The following is a 20,418-nucleotide window of genomic DNA, read 5'->3' as shown; positions in this document are numbered from 1 at the left end:
CCTACATCCTCAAATCCCATAACTTTCTTGGTGTGACAACGCACCTGGACCTACTCAATCTAATCCGCTCAGCCTCTGCCCAGGACTCTCCCCTGGGCGATCAGGAAGCCATCAGTCAGGAAGTGCATGAGGTCTTAGATGGATTGACCCTTGTTCCCCCTAGCTGTCTCCATGTGATGTCCCTTTCATGCATGCCACCATGCAAGTATATGTAACCTCCCATGACATATGCACCCGCATTAAGATGCCAAACAGCAAACCCTGTGGGCTCCTCCAACCTCTGGAAACTCCACCCAGTCCCTGGGCATCCATCTCACTAGACTTCATCGTATCCAACCATCTTAACTCTCAGCAATCAGCCTCACGAAGATGGCCCACTTCGTGTCCTGCACCCAGTTACCTTCCTCCGAGGAGACTGCCCACTGTGGGTAAACCAGGTCATCCGCCTCCATGGACTCTCTGAGCCCATTGTTTCTGACCGTGATGCTCAGTTCATTTCTCACTTCTGGAGGGAGGCCCTCCAATTGTTGGGAGGTCACTCCTGCCCTTTCTTCAGCTTATCAACCCCAAACAAATGGCCAGAGAGAAAGGTTGAACAAAGTCCTGGAGCAGTATTCTGGTGCTACTACCATCAGAATGACTGGTCCTCGCTGTTATTCTATGCAGAGTTCTGATATAATAACACTGAACACTTCTCTACAGGACAAAGACTTTTTTTTTTTTTTGGGTGAACTACATCTTCCACCTCTGATCTCACCCTGAACTGCCCACACCCTCCCCTAACCCAGCCGTTTTGGAATGGGTACAATTGATCCTTCGTACCCAGGGGGAGCTGGAAGAAGCAAAACAGGACTACAAGCGGTATGTGGACCAACAACAACAGAAAGGTCCCGACGTTCTGTAGGCCAGAAAGTATGACTCTCAGCAAAGCATCTCCATACCAACAGACCACCCCATAAACTTGATCACCAATTCTTCAGCCCATATTGAATCTGCCAACAGATCGATCCTGTCACTTTTGAACTCCACCTGCCTTGTTCTCTCAGAATCCACCTGGTATTTCATGTGTCCCTACTGAAGCCATATGTGGCCAACCCCTTTCCCCGCTGGACCCAGCCACCCCCACACCTGCGCACCGTCAGGACTATGATGAGTATATGGGCCACAAAATCCTCAATTCTAAAACAAAGCGGGGTAAGTTGTGGTATTTGATTGGAGGATTATGGGGCTAAGGAGCGATCCTGGGAGCCTGCTGAAAATGTTCCTGCTCCCAGACTTGTAAAAATCTTTCATGAGAACCCGCACCTTTTGCTGCCCTAGGCAGGGCCGGCTCTAGGATTTTTGCCGCCCAAAGCAAAAACAATTTTGGCTGCCCCCCCCCCCGTTTTTTAATTACCCCCACCCCCGGCCCCGCCTCAACTCCGCCCCTTCCCCAAATCCCCAGCCCTGCCTCCTCCCCCCAGGCTCTCAAGCCTGGGAGGGAGGGAGGGAGGGAGGGGGAGCAGCGGCGCGCGAAACAGCTGTTTCGCGCGCCGCGGCCGCTCGGGATCTCCCCCTCCCTCCCAGGTTTGAGAGCCTGGGAGGGAGGGGGAGACTCCGAGTGGCCGCGGCGCGGGTGCCGCTTCTCCCCCTCCCTCCCAGGCTCTCAAGCCTGGGAGGGAGGGCGAGTAGCGGCGCGTGAGCGGCAGCGGAGGTGAGCTAGGACGGCCGGGGCACATTTTTAGGGGCGGCATTCTGGCGCCGGCCATGCCGCCCCTAAAAATGTGCCGCCCCAAGCACCAGCTTGTTTTGCTGGTGCCTAGAGCCGGCCCTGGCCCTAGGGAGGGGGGTAATGTGATGACCTGGGTCTTAAACGCACGTCTGGGTGTGCCCAGACAACTGCCACATCCTGGCCACCACCCAGTCTCTGCTGAGAAGTCGTTAGGACTACAGCCAAGGCACCACCCACAGGACCCATGATTGGAGGATCGCCCAGTTCCACTGCATTGGATCCTGCTTGCACCTGCCTCCTGCACCCACCCCTGTTCTGGCTTCACTGCTCCTGCCTCACCTCCGTTCCCATTGTGCGCCTGCTTCATGCTGATCCTTGCCTCTCCTCCAGCTCCTTTCCTCAGTTCCACCCTCAGTTACCAGTCCTGGCTCCAACCCGGCCTCAACTTCTGACCCCGACTTATTGTCTCTGGTGCTGACGCACGGCTTTGTTCCCCAACCGGGACACCTGCTCTGCCGCCAGACCTGACTCCTGGACCAGACCACCTACATCCCGGTCCATAGCAGAGGGGCTCCCAGAGTCAGACCTTCCCTCTTACAATGCTGCAGGACCATAGGCAGTGGGCCAGAACCCTCTTTCCTGGACCGGGCATCTGCTACTATATTTTCTTTCCCTTTAATTTGCACAATTTCCATGCCATGTTCTTGGAATTGGTGTCCTTGGTTCTGTGAAATCAAATGAATGGGAAGTGGTCAGATAGTACACTGAATTTCCTGTTTAAGAGCAAGGGCCTTAATTGTTTGATTATCCTATGTGACAGACCCAGACCAGTGGGGTACAGGAGTCTGGTAGAGGGCAAATATACTGGTCACTGGATGAGTAGTTTTCTGTTCCCTGAGTGACCAGAGAAGGGGCTGCACTAGAGTAATCAGGAACCTGCTAGAACCAGTTAAGGCAGGCAGGCTAATTAGGACACCTGGAGCCAATTAAGAAGAAGCTGCTAGAATCAATTAAGGCAGGCTAATCAGGGCACCTGGGTTTTAAAAGGAGCTCGCTTCAGTTTGTGGTGGGAGTGTGAGGAGCTGGGAGCAAGAGGTGCAAGGAGCTGAGAGGGAGAGGGAGAGGGAGAGGGTGTGCTGCTGGAGGACTGAGGAGTACAAGTGTTATCAGACACCAGGAGGAAGGTCCTGTGGTGAGAATAAGGAAGGTGTTTGGAGGAGGCCATGGGGAAGTAGCCCAGGGAGTTGTAGCTGTCATGCAGCTGTTACAGGAGGCACTATAGACAGCTGCAGTCCACAGGGCCCTGGGCTGGAGCCTGGAGTAGAGGGCGGGCCCGGGTTCCCCCCAAACCTCCCAATTGACCTGGACTGTGGGTTCTTCCAGAGGGGAAGGTCTCTGGGCTGTTCCCCAACCCACATGGTGAATCTCTGAGGCAAGAAAATCCGCCAATAAGCGCAGGACCCACCAAGATAGAGTAGGAACTTTATCACGCCACATAATGGCATAACTCTCTTTCTATGGCAGAGTAATTCTCCCCCTGTCCCTCTCTGCCACGTTCTTAACTTCCAGACGCTCAGACTTTTAAGATGAATAAAGCAGCAGAAAAGGCAGGGTGAGCGAAGAAACGCAAGTTCACCAAGCAGCCGTTGGCAGAGCTATCATCTCTAGACTGTGGTTATGAATTTATGTATTTGTGTAGATCTAAAACTGTGCTCGTAATTTGTCCTGCAATATTTAGCTCCATCTCCCAGCCCGGCAGGGAGGGGCTGCGTCCCCAACCAGGCGAGACTAGATCCACGCACTCAGCACTGTACAACTCAGGAAAAGAGACGGGATGGGCCATTAAAGTTAATGGGAAAACATTGAAACTCCTTGAAATGGAAAAGAAAACTCTGGTCTTGGGAAATGAAGGAAGGAATTTCCCCCACATGAATCACCACAGTCTGAGAGGAAGAAAAACCCCTGGGAAAGGGAAAGGGATTAATTTTCATTATCTGAGTCAGGTGCCACCAGCAGAACGTTGACTTTCTTTTTTGCTGGTTTGGGTTCTGTAGTTTCTGCATTGGAATGTTGTTCTTTTAAGACTTCTGAAAGCATGTTCCACACCTCGTCCCTCTCAGATTTTGGAAGGCACTTCAGATTCTTAAACCGTGGCTCAAGTGCTGTAGCTATCTTTAGAAATCTCACACTGGTACCTTCTTTGCATTTTGTGAAATCTGCAGTGAAAGGGTTCTTAAAATGAACATGTGCTGGGTCATCATCTGAAACTGCTGTAACATGAAATATATGGCAGAGCAGGGGACATACAATTCTCCCCCAAGGAGTTCAGTCACAAATTTAATTAACGCTTTTTTTTTTTTTTAATGAGCTTCATCAGCATGGAAGCACGTCCTCTGGAATGGTGGTTGAAGCATGAAGGGGCATATGAATGTTTAGCATATCTGGCATGTAAATACCTTGCAATGCTGGCTACAAAAGTGACATGTGAACGCCTGTTCTCACTTTCAGGTGACATTGTAAATAAGAAGAGGGCAGCAGCATCTCCTGTAAATGTAAACAGACTAGTTTGTCTTAGCGATTGGCTGAACAAGAAGTAGGACTGAGTGGACTTGTAGGCTCTGAAGTTTTACATTGTTTTGTTTTTGAGTGCAGTTACGTAACAAAAAAAAAATCTACATTTGTAAATTATACTTTCACGGCAAAGAGATTGTACTACAGTACTTGTATGAGGTGAATTGAAACATACTATTTCTTTGGTTTATCTTTTACAGTGCAAATATTTGTAATTGATTTAAATTACAACACAGAATATAATATATATGAAAATGTAGAAAAAAACATCCAAAATATTTAATACATTTTAAGTGGTAGTTTATTGTTTAACAGTGCGATTAACACTGCGGTTAATCGCGATTTGTTTTTTTGAGCTAACCGCGTGAGTTAACTGCGATTAATCGACAGCCCTAGTTTCTACAGTCGTGAGACACCATCTCTTCCCAATGCACAGCCGCTCTGACCTGAGTCAATGGCAGTGTCCCAGACCCAAGAGGTGTCTTGGGGCTTGTGACCGAGGGCTGGGCATCAGCTGATCCAGCCCTCTGGTCACTGCAGCTGTAACTGCTGGCACTGTGCACACTGGACTATGGGAACTGGGCCCCGCTGAGAGACTGAAGACAGGCTGGAGTGAGTTAATAGCTAATAACCTTGTTAACGCCAAGGAACAAGGCACAGGCAGGAAGGGGGGAGAGAGAAAGTGAAGAAGCTGTAGGCTGGTAGAGTCAAGGCCAGAGGAGGTCTCTTCTCTGGGGGCTCAGGAGGGCTTAGGGTGCGTCTGCATTGCAAGTAGACAGCTGTGGCTGGCCTGTGCCAGCTGATCGGGCTCATGGGACTCAGGTCTGGGACTCTTCCGCCTCTCTGGGTTCTAGAGGCCCAGGCTACTGTTAAAGCTGCTGCACAGTCGGTAAAGGGGGTGGGAACAGACTCCGTAAAGAAATCCTGTCTGGAAAAAGACAGGAGCAGAGCCTCCCCCTCCCCCCCCCCCATCACAGGGATTATTCCATGAACTGGAGGCTATGGGGCAGTCCTGTTGGCTCTAGAAATGCCCAGTGGTGCCCCTGCCTGCAGCACATGGACACCAGAAGCTCCAGAGCACCACCCCAGTTCAGCGCCTGATCTCCGAGGCTGCCTGCATTTCTGGGGGGAAGTCCCTGGAGCAGGATCCTGAACACCGTGAGATCAGCTCCCAGCCGTAGGAGCCAAGCTGGAGGCAGGAAAATCCCTACTGCTCTGCTCCTCCACTGGGCATCCGACAGCTCCAGGCACAAAGCCAGCTGGTGTTCAGTTTAAAATAAATATTGGAAATCCTCAAAGCACAAACAGTCAGACCATGTGACAATGGGAGTGTCAGTTGTTCACTCGCTGGGGGTGTAACATGATCACCACACGGCTCGTATAAAAATGAGTCTGGCTGGCATGGGGGCCGGCACTGCACGGATGGAACGCCTGGTCCCTCTTGAGGCGAGAGGACAGAAGCGGACTTTCAGGGCTGCCTGAGACTGTGAATTGAAGCCTCATCCAGCCTGCAATGGGGATCTGTTTAAGCCAGCAGCCAGGTAAGAGGGAACGATCCTGGCACACGGCGTGGTCCTGTCACCCGGGGCAGAGGGATGCAGTTGCCTGCAGTACAGCAAGGCAGCACCTGCACTGGCAGGTGGGGGATGGAAAGCGATGGGTGAAATGCTGAAGGTGTAGATTGCAACCTGGCTTTTGAGCTAAATGCCAGCATTTGGGATCCGAGTTCAGCCCTGTCTCAGTGGAAGGATAGAGCTGTGGAGAGTGGCCGTGCGATATACCCTGATCATATCACATCCTGGGGCTGCCCCAGCCTGCCAGGTGTGATTTGTAGATGGGCTTTACCATAGTAACTGGGTGCCTCCCAGGTATCCTCTCTTGTGGGGTTAGCCCCATGGCTGGAGTAGGGACCAAGCACAGGGAGACGAAAGGTTTGCCTGCCTGCTGCATTCGTTCGCCCCACAGGGCTGTACATTCGAGTGCGTGTGTGACTGGCCCATGTGGACACTGCTGGTGCCCTCGTGCAGGCTAACAGAGCACTGTTTGCAGGGCTGGAGTGACACACACTAGAGAACTTTCAGGGTGTGCGCAGCAGGGGCCACACAAGCCAGTTAGCAAGCAGCAAGCTGGCACCTGCCAGAACTGACCCCCTCTGGGGTGGACCAAGGCACTGGGTAGTCAAGCCCTAAGTAACTCACCCTCGGAGTCTGTGGCAGAGCAGAAGCTGCACTGCTGGTCTAGGGGCCAGGCTAGAACCAACAAAGCATCCTTCATCTGCCTTTCCTTCCAGCTCGCGGAGCCACTGCTTTAGCTCCAGGAGCAGGGGCTGGCGCTGAAGATTATATATGAGTTGCTGAACCCTGTGTGCATGTGGCTGCAGCTCATTGCAGAAGTAGCGATAGAAATAAGCTGTTGTGGGTATTTCCCATTTTACACATGGAGACAGCGGGCTAAGTGACTCGCCCAAGGTCACCCAGCAAGTCAATGGCAGAGCTGGGAATAGAACTCAGGAGTCCTGACACCTAGAAACAGCAAAACTGTCGTGCTGGAGCAGACCTGTCGAGTGTCCTGCCGCTGCAGTCTGTCCATGTACAGATCTGCGACCCTCCCTCTCCTCTCTTACATGAGGGATGAAAGAGTTAACAGTGGAGATTCGTATGCTAGCATCACTGTGCATCACAGAGGTGAATGGGGCAGCTCAGACCTCCCAGAGCTATTGTCCCAGGCTCCCAGCAGAGTCAAGTAGCCACCTTGGAGCTTGTGACGCTGGGTTCACATTGCTGAGGGTTTCTTTGTGGCTAGGGACTGAGGGTTTTTAAAGTGAAACCTGGGATTCTGGCAAAGCAGCTCGCAGCTAGAGCGAGGTGCCAGTGCACCATACCACTGCACACCAACCCCACTGAGCCCTGATTGTTTCGCCGAGGTATTGTGTGCAGGAAGGGATGACTGGAGCTTCTGGGCTGTAAATGAACAATAACTCACCTCCAAAAAGAGCCAGCTGATCCCATGCTCTGCCACAGACACCCTGTGTGACCCCGGGCAAGTCACTTAGCTGCTTGGTGCCTCGGTTGCCATTAGTACCTGGGGCTCATTGCCCTGTCACCCAGGCATGTGTAAGACTGTGTCACAGACTGTGCGGTGCTGAGCTCCTGTGGTGCTGGGGGCACAGCGATAACCAAGACAGGTAGCTCACCGTAAGGATGGGCGTGGAGAGTAACGCTGGGAATCCATGACTCATCTTCCCAGCAGGGCCGGCTCTGGCTTTTTTGCCGCCCCAGGCAAAAAAGCCTCCCGCCGCCCCCCCCCCCCCCCCCCCCGCGGCAGGGGAGGGCGGCGAGCCCCGCCGGGGCTCCGCTCTCCCCGGCGGCCAGAGCGCCGGGAAGAGGGCGGCGAGCCCGCCGCAGCTCCACTCTCCCCGGCGGCCAGAGGCAGCGCCGGGGGAGGGCGGCGAGCCCAGTCGCGGCCCCGCTTTCGGGCCGGAGCGCCGCGCCGCCCCCCTCCAGGTGCCGCCCCAAGCACCAGCTTGGTGGGCTGGTGCCTGGAGCCGGCCCTGCTTCCCAGAGCACTGTAAGCTGGCTTGAACAGAATCCTAGAATCACAGGGCTGGAAGGGACCTCGAGAGGTCATCTAGGCCAGTCCCCTGCACTTGTGGCAGAACTAAATATTATCTAGACCATCCCTGACAGGTGTTTGTCCAACCTGCTCTTAAAAATCTCCAATGATGGAGATTCCAAAACCTCCCGGGGCAATTTATTCCAGTGCTTAACCACCCTGACAGTTGGGAAGTTTTTCCTAATGTCCAACCTAAATTGCCCTTGCTGCAATTTAAGCCCATTGCTTCTTTCCCTAGCCTCAGAGGTTAAGAAAAACAATTTTTCTCCATCTTCCTTCCCAAGTGGAGTACTTTGCATTTGTCCTTATTGAATTTCATCCTATTTACTTCAGCCTGTTTCTCCAGTTTGTCCAGATCATTTTTAATTTTAATCCTATTCTCCAAAGCACTTGCAACCCCTCCCAGCTTGGTATTGTCTGCAAACTTTACAAGCATACTCTCTATGCCATTATCTAAATCATTGATGAAGATACTGAACAGAACCAGACCCAGAACTGATCCCTGCGGGACCCCACTCATTATGCCCTTCCAGCTTGTCTGTGAACCACTGATAACTACTCCCTGGGAATGGTTTTCCAAACAGTTTTGCACCCACCTTATAGTAGCTCCATCTAGGTTGCATTTCCCTAGTTTGTTTCTGGGAAGGTCATGCAAGGCAATATCAAAAGCGTTACTAAAGTCAAGATGTATCACATCTACCACTTCCCCCCATCCACAAGGCTTGGTACCCTGTCAAAGAAAGCTATCAGGTTGGTTTGAAACAATTTGTTCTTGACAAATCTTTGCTGACTGTTACTTATCACCTTATTATCTTCTAGATGTTTACAAATTGATTGCTTAATTATTTGCTCCATTATCTGAAATTAAGCTGACTGATCTGTAATTCCCTGGGTTGTCCTTATTCCCCTTTTTTAAAGATGAGCACTACATTTGCCATTTTCCAGCCCTCTGGAATCTCTCCTGACTTCCATGACTTTTCAAAGATAATCACTAATGGCTGATATCTCTTCTGTCAGCTCCTTGAGTCAGTGGTGGATTAGCCACTGGGCCAATGGGGCCCATGCCCAGGGACCTGGCCATTGGGTGACCCCAGAAAAATGGGCGCCCCTGCGTCCCAACCTGCTCCGCCTGCTTGCTCGACACTCCTGCTGGAGAGCGGGGTCAGAGCACTGGGGCTTACCCTGCTCCCCGGCAAGAGTGCTGGGCAGATGGAGCAGGGCAAGCCCCTTCACCCCGCTCCCGCTCCCTGGCAGGAGTGGCGGGGGAGGCCAGAGGTGCTGCAGGTGGAAGGAGTCGGGAGGGGCCCCCACCTGCTCTGGCCCAGGGCCCCACAAAACCGTAATCTGCCTTTGCCTTGAGTATTCTAGGGTGTATTTAATCAGTCCCTGGTGACTTGAAGACATCTAACTTGTCTAAGTAATTTTTAACTTGTTCTTTCCCTATTTTAGCTTCAGATCCTACCTCATTTTCACTGGCATTCACTATGTTAGACGTCCAACCGCTACTAACCTTCTTGGTGAAAAATGAAACAAAAAAGTCATTTAGCACGTCTGCCATTTCTACATTTTCTGTTATTGTTTCCCCTGCCTCATTGAGTAACGGGCCCACCCTGTCCTTGGTCTTTCTCTTGCTTCTAATGTATTTGTAGAATGTTTTCTTGTTACCCTTTATGTCTCTAGCTAGTTTGATCTTGTTTTGTGCTGTTGACTTTCTAATTTTGTCCCTACATGCTTGTGTTGTTTGTTTATATTCATCCTTTGTAATTTGACCTAGTTTCTACTTTCTGTAAGACTCTTCTTTGAGTTTCAGATCATTGAAGATCTCCTGGTAAAGGTAGGGTGGTCTCTTGCCAGACTTCCTATCGTTCCTATGCAGTGGGATAGTTTGCTTTTGTGCCCTTAACAATGTTTCTTTGAAAAACTGCCAACTCTCTTGAACTGTTTTTCCCCTTAGACTTGCTATCCATGGGATCTTACCTACCAACTCCCTGAGTTTGCTAAAGTCTGCCTTCTTGAAATCCATTATCTTTATTGTGCTGTTCTCCCTCCTACCATTCCTTAGAATCATGAACTCTACCATTTCATGAGCACTTTCACCCAACCTGCCTTCCACTTTCAAATTCTCTACCAGTTCCTCCCTATTTGTCAAAATCAAATCTGGACCACCCTCTCCCATCATGGCTTTCTCCACCTTCTGAAATAAAAAATTGTCTCCAATACATTCCAAGACCTGCCCAGGTCTCCACAACATTCCAGCTGCGGCTGTTGGTGGAACTCATGTAAGAATAGACCCACTGTGTTTGTCCTTGGCTTGAGCACACGTTACTTATCTCCAGCAATAGCTAATCTACCTGTAGTGCCATTAAGCATGTTATCGTGGACTTTCCCAGCACTACATACTGTATCTGTTGTTGTTGTAGCAGTCTCAGATAAGGCTTTGTGAGCGGCTGTAGCGAGGGAATGACAGGAATAGTGGATATAATCCAGGCTGTGTTCTGCTCTGAGTTTTGTCTCCCATTCACAGCACTGCTGGCCAGCATGGACAGGGCACAGCAGGCCTCCAGCCCACTCACTGCCCAGCCCCGGGGCAATACCAATTGTACCACCAGCGCCTGGAGTGAACCAGTCTGAAAGGTGACAGGCACTGGGTCCTGTTAGCCAGGGACTTGGGCATAAGGGGCCACGGCCATTGAGTTCAATGGGAGCTCCCTGCACTGGTGCCAGGACAGGATCTGGTGAGGAAAGAGAGAGCGAGAGAGCCCCCGGGGAGCATATTGTAGGTCTACCAAGTGCTCAGCAGAGCCTGTAAGCGCCTTCAGGAGGGGCTGTCTCTCTGTGCTGTGCCTGCGCAGCGCCCGGCACAATGGGGCCTCGGGCCAGACATCCCTGCCGTGCAGGCAATGAGAGCAGCAGTGCCTAGGCCTGAGCAAACAATCAGGGAGGGCAGGCCGCTGCCCCGAGGAGTTTACAGTTACTCAGCCCTAGTGCAAACACAGGCAACAGCTCGGGGAGGGAACGCAATGATCGGTGGTGTGGAGACCAGCCGAGGCAGGTGGGTTGGTGAAGGAGGAATCTGACGGGAAGGGAGGAGGGGGCTGCCAGGCAGGTGTGGCCAAGGAACCTGCGGCAAACCTAGGAGGTTGCAGATGTGAAGCCAAGGGGCCTGATCCTGCTCTGAGGTGTAAGTCAGGAGTCATTCCAGGGCAGTTTTCACTGTGCAGCGGAGCAGGGATTCTGGGCCCAGACTGGGGGAAGGAGAAGAGCAACCAGCTGCCCAGACACCCTGAACACACTGTTAGGAACAAACCGTCGCCTGAGCGGGTGAAGCCAGGAGTAGCCCTGGAATCTGGCTGAACAGGCATTCTCTGCCTGTGGGCGAAGGCAGCCGTTCCTCGCTACGTGCACAGAGAATTGGCAGAAATGGCATGGAAGCCCTTCGATTTGACAGATTTCACATTGGCCAGCACATGTGGCCAGGTGGGAGCTGGGCGTTCCAGCCAGACCGCTGAGAGCTACTCTAGCATCAGTAGCTATATTACAGCTGCACCTCGTGGCCCTAATCAAAGGGTCAGGTTTGGGGTCCCATTATGCTGTGCGCTGTACAGACATGACATGGGCCAGATCTGCACCTGGGGTAGATTGTAGCTTCAGTTGCTGTGGTCTATGGGTAACATTTTTAAATGATGCAGGAGAGTAGGTCCCATTTTCAAAAGCAACGGAGTCAATTAGGGTCAGATTTTCAAAGGGGTTTAGACCCCTATAGATTCAGTTTAGTGCCTGCAGGGATTCGCAAAGCACCCGGCTCCCATTGAATTCACATGGGATGGGAGCCCAGGCGCTTTTGACAATCTCACGAGTCACCTATTTGCATATTAGGTGCCTAAACGTGGTTACAAATTTGGCCCTTAGGAGCCTAAATTTCATTGAAAGTCAATGGGACTTAGGGGCATAATTGTCCAAGTCCCTTCTGAAAATGGCTCCTAAATCACTAGGTCCTTTTTGCACAATGTGACATGGATGGAGCGGCACCGATTTACACCAGCTGAGGATCTGGCATATTAAGGAATGAGCCTTTCCCTACCGCAGAGAACTTGTGCTCACGATAGAGCGATTCCCCCCCCTCTCTCTCCTCAGCCCTGATCTGCAGCCCCTTCTGCTCATGCCCCTGTGTGCTGACCAATCTGAGACCAGAGGGATGGCCACACTGGGTGGTGCTTTTATGACACAAATAGGGTCTTCAGTGCTTGCTTTAGGTGTTCATTTAGGTACCAAACTAATTTCACTTGTGCCCTGGGTTGGGAGGAGAATGTCAGGCCATAGCATAAAGCCCTGGCGCTCTCTTTCCCTCACTCTGTTTCACTCTTCTGCATCCCTTTCTCCTCTGCCCTCCTCCCCAGAAGGAATCACTAGACAGACTACACTCCCCTCTCAACCCTGCCAGCACAGCCTAGGCCAGGCCAGGCTCTGGGGCTGGAGCAAGGTGGGGCTAGGAGACTTGTTCCCTCTAGAGCAAGGATTTGGAGGCTCCCGTGCAACATGCCATAAAAACTCTATGCCCACCCCCCGCCATGCCACAACAGCTGTTTTTCTGCATAGCCAGTGGATTAACAGCTGTATTAAACGGATAGTTATACAGCTACACACACACACACACACACATCTATAATCATAGAAGATTAGGGTTGGAAGAGACCTCAGGGGGTCATCTAGTCCAACCCTCTGCTCAAAGCAGGACCAATCCCCAACTAAATCATCCCAGCCAGGGCTTTGTCAAGCCGGGCCCCAAAAACCTCTAAGGAAGGAGATTCCACCACCTCCCTAGGGAACCCATTCCAGTGCTTCACCACCCTCCTAGTGAAATAGTTTTTCCTAATATCCAACCTAAACCTCCCCCACTGCAACTTGAGACCATTGTTCCTTGTTCTGTCATCTGCCACCACTGAGAACAGCCAAGCTCCATCCTCTTTGGAACCCTCCTTCAGATAGTTGAAGGCTGCTATCAAATCGCCCCTCACTCTTCTCTTCCGCAGACTAAATAACCTCAGTTCCCTCAGCCTCTTCTCGTAAGTCATGTGCCCCAGCCCCCTAATCATTTTCGTTGCCCTCTGCTGGACTCTCTCCAATTTGTCACATTCTTTCTGTAGTGGAGGGCCCAAAACTGGACGCAATACTCCAGATGTGGCCTCACCAGTGCCGAACAGAGGGGAATAATCACTTCCCTCGATCTGCTGGCAATGCTCCTACTAATGCAGCCCAATATGCCATTAGCCTTCTTGGCAACAAGGGCACACTGTTGACTCATATCCAGCTTCTTGTCCACTGTAATCCCCAGGTCCTTTTCTGCAGAACTGCTATGACGAAGTGGGAACGTTCTTAATGTTTTCTCCGAATACTATGTGGTGCTCAGTTTCCCCTATGCATTTCTTAAGTATCTAGGTGGTGAGATAAGGTGTGTGATTGTTGCAGAGCCCTAGAGGGCCAGTGTGATGGTGTCTGCACAGAGAATGGCTGACACCCTGTCTTCTGGCAACTGATGACCTGGGCCCCTCCCCTGCAAGGTGCCAACTGAAGGTGTTGGAGAACAAAGAGATCAGGTGGCCTCCTTGCCCAGGAAAGAGACAAAGGCCAGAGGAGGAGCTGAAGGGGGTTTCAGTTTGGATCTGGCTGTGGAAATGGAGGGAGGCCCAGAACCGGGATCTGGGCTTCCTGCCCCCCAAGATGGACCTGACTGAGGGGTCCTGTTCTCTGTACCTACAAGCTCTATTTTAGACTGTGTTCCTGTCGTCTAATAAACCTTCTGTTTTATTGGCTGGCTGAGAGTCACGGTGAATCGCAGGGTGGGGGTACAGGGCCCTGACTCCGCCACACTCCGTGACAACCTACTTAGCCAGTCGGTCCCCAGTCTGTAGCAGTGCATGGGATTCTTTTGTCCTAATGCAGGACTCTGCACGTGTCCTTGTTGAACCTTAGATTTCTTTTAGCCCAAGCCTCCAATTTGTCTAGGTCACTCTGGACCCTATCCCTACCCTCTAGTGTATCTACCTCTCCCCCCAGCTTTGTGTTATCCACAAACTTGCTGAGGGTGCAATCCATCCCATCATCCAGATCATTAATGAAGATGTTAAACAAAACCGGCCCCAGGACTGACCCCTGGGGCACTCCACTTGATACCCGCTGCCAACTCGACTTCGAGCTGTTGATCACTACCATTGAGCACGACGATCTAGCCAGCTTTCTATCCACCTTATAGTCCATTCATCCAGCCCATACTTCTTTAACTTGCTGGCAAGAATACTGTGCGAGACCGTATCAAAAGCTTTGCTAAAGTCAAGGTATATCACATCCACCGATTTCTCCATATCCACAGAGCCAGTTATCTCATCATAGAAGGCAATCAGGTTGGTCAGGCATGACTTGCCCTTGGTGAATCCTTGTTGACTGTTCCTGATCACCTTCCTCTTCTCCAAGTGCTTCAAAATTGATTCCTTGAAGACCTGCTCAATGATTTTTCTGGGGACTGAGGTGAGGCTGACCGGTCTGTAGTTCCCCAGATTCTCCTCCTTCCCTTTATTAAAAGATGAGCACTATATTTGCCTTTTTCCAATCATCCAGGACCTCCCCCAATCGCCATGAGTTTTCAAAGATAATGGCCAATGGCTCTGCAATCACATCAGCCAATTCCCTCAGCACCCTTGAATGCATTAGATCCGGCCCCATGGACTTGTGCATGTCCAGCTTTTCTAAATAGTCCTTACCCTGTTCTTTCACCACTGAGGGTTGCTCACCTCTTCCCCATACTGTGTTGCCCAGTGCAGAAGTCTGGGAGCTGACCTTGTCTGTGAAGAATGAGGCAAAAAAAGCATTGAGTACTTAAGCTTTTTCCACATCCTCTGTCACTAGGTTGCCTCCCTCATTCAGTAAGGGTCACACACTTTCCCTGACCTTCTTCTTGTTGCTAACATACCTGTAGAAACCCTTCTCGTTACCCTTCACATCCCTTGCTAGCTGCAACTCCAATTGTGCTTTGGCCTTCCTGATTACACCCCTGCATGCTCGAGCAATATTTTTTTACTCCTCCCTAGTCATCTGTCCAAGTTCCCACTTCTTGTAAGCTTCCTTTTTGTGTTTAAGCTCACCAAAGATTTCACTGTTAAGGCAAGCTGGTCGCCTGCCATATTTGCTATTCTTTCTGCACTTTGGGATGGTTTGTTCCTGCGGCCTCAATAAGGCTTCTTTAAAATTCAGCCAGCTCTCCTGGACTCCTTTCCCCCTCATATTAGCCTCCCAGGGAATCCTGCCCATCTGTTCCCTGAGGGAGTCAAAGTCTGCTTTTCTCAAGTCCAGGGTCAGTATTCTGCTGCTCTCCTTTCTTCCTTTTGTCAGGATCCTGAACTTGACCATCTCATGGTCACTGCCTCCCAGGTTGCCACCCACTTCTGCTTCCCCTGCCAATACTTCCCTGTTTGGGAGCAGTAAGTCAAGAGGGGCACGGCCTCTAGTTGGTTCCTCCAGCACTTGCACCAGGAAGTTGTCCCCAACACTCTCCAAAAACTTCCTGAATAAGATACAAAAGAAAAGGATAATATAGGTACAAAAATAAAAAAACCTGAATATTAAGTTCAAATATTAATATGCCTGAACCCGGCTGCCCAGGGCTGAATCCCGAGCCCTGCCATGCGGGGCCCCTGTGGCATGGGGACATGGCCAATTACCCTGCTTGCTGCCCCCCTAACGCCAGCCCTGCTGCAGCCGATAGGTTCCAATGAAAATGAACACACTTATTTTGGGGGAACCCCAAAACCTGCTCACGGCTCCCTGAGCCCCCAGTTGAGAGCCACAGGGCTAGAGGGCTCTTTCACCCGGGCACGGGCCAGAATCTTTAGGGGGGTGAGCAAGCAGGCAAAATCGCAGACCGTTTGGCTGCCTGTCTGGCTAGAGTTCGCTTTGGCACCCATCACTTCGTGTCTAAGGCTGGGATTTTCAGCTCCCACTGACAGCCGATGGGATTTTGGTGCCTGACTCCCTTAGGCCTTTGAAAACCCCAGCCTAAGGCTGTGGCTACCCTAGAGTTTACAGTGGCACAGCTGTTCCCAGGCCGACGGGAGAGAGCTCTCCCGTCAGCTTAACCCCTCCAGCCCCAGCGAGCGGCAGGAGCTTTTCGGCGGGAGGAGACGCTCCCCCACCGACACAGCGCTGTGCACACGAGCGCTTAGGTCAGTATAACATACGTCGCTCGGGGGGGGGGAGGGGGTTATTCACACCCCTGGGTGATGTAAGTTCTGCCACCATAGGCTGTAGTGTAGGCGTAGCCGTAACAGCTTTCTTGCTGCTCAAATGCCTCTTCCCGGCAGCGTAGTATCTGGGGAGGAAGCCGCATTTGTTTACATAGCTTGTGTGCCAGCTGGCTGTTGGGGAGCCAGTGGAATCACAAGCCCAGGCTGCAGATACATTCTGGGGTTGTGATTAGCTGCTGCACCCCGTGATTGGCCAGACAGCAAGGGTGATAAATCTGGACATGGGGAGGAGAAGTCATAGTTGCCTATATAAGACAAAGCCCCTAATATCGGTAGCTCTGGTCACCCTCCCCAGTGAGGCAGCCAAACCTCTCCCGGTGAATGACCCTGACAGTGCCCCAGTGCTCCTGGTTACCCAGATCTCTCATTGCCCAGCTCAGAACCTTTCACTTTCTGTCTGACTTGAAGTCAAATCCACAGTGAATTCAGATAAGCACCAAGGTTGTTTTTCCTCTCAACATGATTAGTATCTATTACTCAAGAGACAGGACTCCTGGCCAAGGAGGAACAAGGGGCACAGCTGCATCTGGCCTAGAGAGATAGTGCACAGCAGGGAGATGAACTTTCCTTCCTCGGGATAAACAGCCTGGGAAAAGGATGGGATCAACACAGGGAATTCCCCACGGGAGGGGAATTCCAGCCTAGGAGATTGAATTCTCCTCTCAACCCAGGAGACCAGGCCCTTCCAGGGTAGGGCTAAGGGGGACCGAGGAATCAGCATGAGAAACGTCAGGACTGAACTGATACGTGCTCAGGAGATGGTGTTGTTTTCATGGCATGCTGAGGGATCCCTGGTGCATCAATACGAAGAAGGCTGCGAGGGGAGGAACATGGGGAGTGGGTTCAAGAGGGGTGTAGTCCCTGAGGGCAGAAGACCCTGCTGGCGTTGGTGGGTGGGGTTTTGAAACAGGCAGATCAGACAGTTCTTGGCATGGTCCCTTCTGCTTGGTGGCTTGGGGAAGACAGCGCTGGGGTCAGGCTCTTGAAACCCCACAGGAAGATGGGCCCAAGTCCACCCTGAACTTGATGGTGGGAGCAAGATACGTGTCCTGTGGTTCAGAGGCAGAGCAGCGCAGGGAGGAGGCCGGTCTCTACAGATAAGGGGGGGTCTGCTGTCAGGGGCTCTCAGCCTCTCCCAGACAAAGACCCTTCCCCCATCTCACCAGAACCCCCTTCCATTTAACACTACAGGAAGGGCAAGGTGGCTGTGACCCCTACATTGCAAACACTGCATGGGCGTAGCTGTGGAGTAACCCCATGGCAATCTGGGGGGGGACATGGTGTCACACTGGAGCCTAGTCTCCAGCACTCTGCCCCCCAAGCCTGGAGGGCCTGTGGCAGGAGGCGGAGTACACTGGTTAGATGGGGCTGCAGATGCTTGGCCTGGCAGGACTGGGCACAGAACATCTAGCAGCTGCACAGAGCATCACTAGCTCATTCCTTCCTCCTGTGTCTCACACAGGCATGGAGAATAGTGACGGGGACGCTTCCCAGGCCCTCTTCTTCCACCCCTTCACCCATGGCTCCCAGGTCCTCCTGGATGAGTTCCACCATGTGGCTGAGCGGGACAGCAGCTTCCATGATGGCATCGTCTTCACCAACCGGCCCATCCAGCTCCACGAGAAGGTGACGCTGAAGATCTTGAAGAAGGAGGCCCATTGGCATGGGGGGCTGAGGGTGGGCTTCACCTCCATGGACCCCTCCAAGATGGACCCTGGTCACCTCCCTCCATTTGCGTGCCCCCACCTGGTCATGCAGGGGAAGACGTGGGCTGCAGTCCTGCCAGACCAGTGCATAGAGGAAGGCACCATCCTCATGTTCTGGGTGGACCACAGAGGCAGAGTTTTCTTCCGCAGCCAGCAAGAGGCCCGGAATTTGCCCCTGCTGACGGGCGTCCCCGTGAGAGGCCGTCTCTGGGCCATCATTGATGTCTATGGACAGACCAAGGCGGTCCAGCTTCTGGGTGAGCATGCAGCAGCGCTGGCTGGGGACTGATGCCTTGGGCTCACGGTCCACACAGCACATCTGAGGAGATGTTTCATTCCCTTCTGCATGGGCTGCAGGGGCCACCCCACACAGGCTGGGATTGACGGGCAGCTCAGGGAGGGAAGCCAGGGGATGACAGACATGGCGACGACTGGCTGCCCTTCTTGGCTCAGACAGGGGGAGCTCTGCAAGGCACAGCTGCCCTTTGGAGTGTGGGCATAGAGAGGCAGAATGCCCTGCCCCGACTGCCCCACCTCACACCCCACTGACTGCGGGGGCTGCCCTCACTGCCCCACCTCACACCCCACTGACTGCAGGGGCTGCCCACACTGCCCCACACCCTGGCTGGGGGGGCTTTCAGAGGAGGCCGAAGGATCTATGTGACCTTGGCTAATCCCAGCCCATTTTCTGTCTCTGTCCATGGTGGGGGTCTCGGAGGGCAGGAGCAGAGTGGGTGTGAGGAGAGGGTGGGGATTCCCACATTGCATGAACGCCGATCTCCCTGGGAGGTGCGATCCGATTTCCTGCCCCTCTGGGGCTTGGCACAGACACTGCCCTGGAGGGCCTGGCCCGGCAGCTCAGGGGGCTGTTGCAGGGTGGACTCTGGCCCCCTGGAGTGAGCAGCCAGGGACTCGTTCCCTCTGGGGTCTGTCGAGAGAGGTTTATATTCATTGAGGCTAATCCTGGACTCTGTGTTTTCCTCTCCTAGATCCCACAAGGCCCCGTGGAGGCATCTGTGATCCCGCCCCAGCCCCCAGGCCGTCGTATCCTGCCAGGCCTCATGGTCAGTGGCTGAAGGTGGCTCTGACCACCGGCTCCTTCTGCTCCATTTCCTCTGGGGGCATGGAGCCGACCCAGGACGGGCCATGTCCCTACATACATGAGAACGGCCAGACTGGGGCAGCCCAATGGTCCAGCTAGCCCAGGATCTCATCGCTCGGTGCTGTGCATGGCCTGTGGTCAGCCTGCCCGGACAGAAGGCCCTTGTAGCCCTAGGAGCTCTGGCGGTGTGGAAGCGCTGCCCATCTGTCCGTTCTGGAAGTCCCAGCAGAGACGGGCTCCCTCAGCTCCACTAAACACTGAGGGTCACCTGAGCAGCCAGGGATTGTTAACCCCAGCCCCAGGCGCAGGGTCGGAAGCGAAGGGGACAGCCCTCGGACAGGCTGTGTCACTGGGTCAGCTAAGGGTGTGTCCACAAACTGGTTATCAAACCACTGTTGCAGCAGTTGTGTGTGGGGGGGTCATTCCAAGGTGGAGGGAAAATCTCTCTGATCCTAGCTCACTAGTGCCCAGGACTCTCGAGGGCTCGGAGAGGTGGGATAGGGCAGGACATTAGCCCAGCAGGGGAAGATGCCTTGCCTGCCCCTTTAACGCCATGCTCCTGTCTCCGCAGCGCCGGCGTGCAGAGATTACAGCTCTCTCCTGGGAGGCGACGTGGAGGAGTGCGTCATTTGCTGCTCACACGAGGCCAACGCTCTGCTGCAGCCCTGCGGCCACGCCACCCTCTGCCACTGTTGTGCCCAGGAGGTGTTCCACAACAACCAGCCTTGCCCCTTCTGTCGGGAGCAGATACAGGACATCGTCCAGGTCATCCCGGGAGCTCCAGCTCCTGTCACATGTCTGCCTGTTGGGAACCAACTGTGGCCAGGAGGATGGATGGAAGCGGGGGTGGGGGAGTTTCTGCAACCTGCCCCAGTGAAGAGTAGAGCTCCTCCCCCCAGCACAACCCTGCTGCTGGCTCCCCTTGCTGTGGGGGCCTTGGCCATGTCTTCTCCGCCCCCCTCACTCTCTGCACCTTGCACGGGTGATGATTCTCCTATACTCTCCCTGGCCAGGCTGTTCATAACACAAGCAATTCGCCCAGAGCAGGGGAGCCGGGAGCAGCCCCCATGATGAGGGACTCAGCCCAGAGGAAACAAGGAAGGTGATGAGGAAACAAGGAAGGGAGGCAGGGGCCCACGGGAAATTTTCATGGGAGCCAGAATTAGTGTGCCCAGTTCATCTCCTGCCCGTGTAAATAGCACTGCTGCCTGTAGTAACGTCAGCCCCAGCAGCATCAGCCCGTGTCTGGAGAGAGGAGCTCTGGCTAACGCTGAACTATGTAAATAGGCTGAAATGTGTGTAAATGTAACGGGGTCTCAGTCCCTCCCGGCAGTGTGTAACTAGCTCCATTGTGCAGCTTGGTGTGTCTCACACACCCGTGCACTCAGCACCTCCCCCAATGAACTCGGCCTGCCTGCCGGG

The 20,418-nt window shown here is 53.0% G+C and overlaps 1 protein-coding gene across 1 annotated transcript; it reads left to right on the top strand.

Annotated features, from left to right (window-relative positions):
• Positions 1–17,652: 17,652 nt before the first annotated feature.
• Positions 17,653–19,880, top strand: NEURL3 (neuralized E3 ubiquitin protein ligase 3). The gene is given in 4 exon segments (XM_065398360.1): positions 17,653–18,151; positions 18,884–18,958; positions 19,568–19,834; positions 19,837–19,880. Coding segments are annotated over 4 exon segments (885 nt in total).
• The last annotated feature ends 538 nt before the right edge of the window (positions 19,881–20,418 follow it).

This window comes from Emys orbicularis, chromosome 2 (assembly GCF_028017835.1).
Source record: "Emys orbicularis isolate rEmyOrb1 chromosome 2, rEmyOrb1.hap1, whole genome shotgun sequence".
Classification (NCBI taxonomy): Eukaryota; Metazoa; Chordata; order Testudines; family Emydidae; genus Emys; species Emys orbicularis.
The sequence above is the reverse complement of the archived record's forward strand: the minus strand, read 5'-3'. Positions and strand labels throughout refer to the sequence as shown.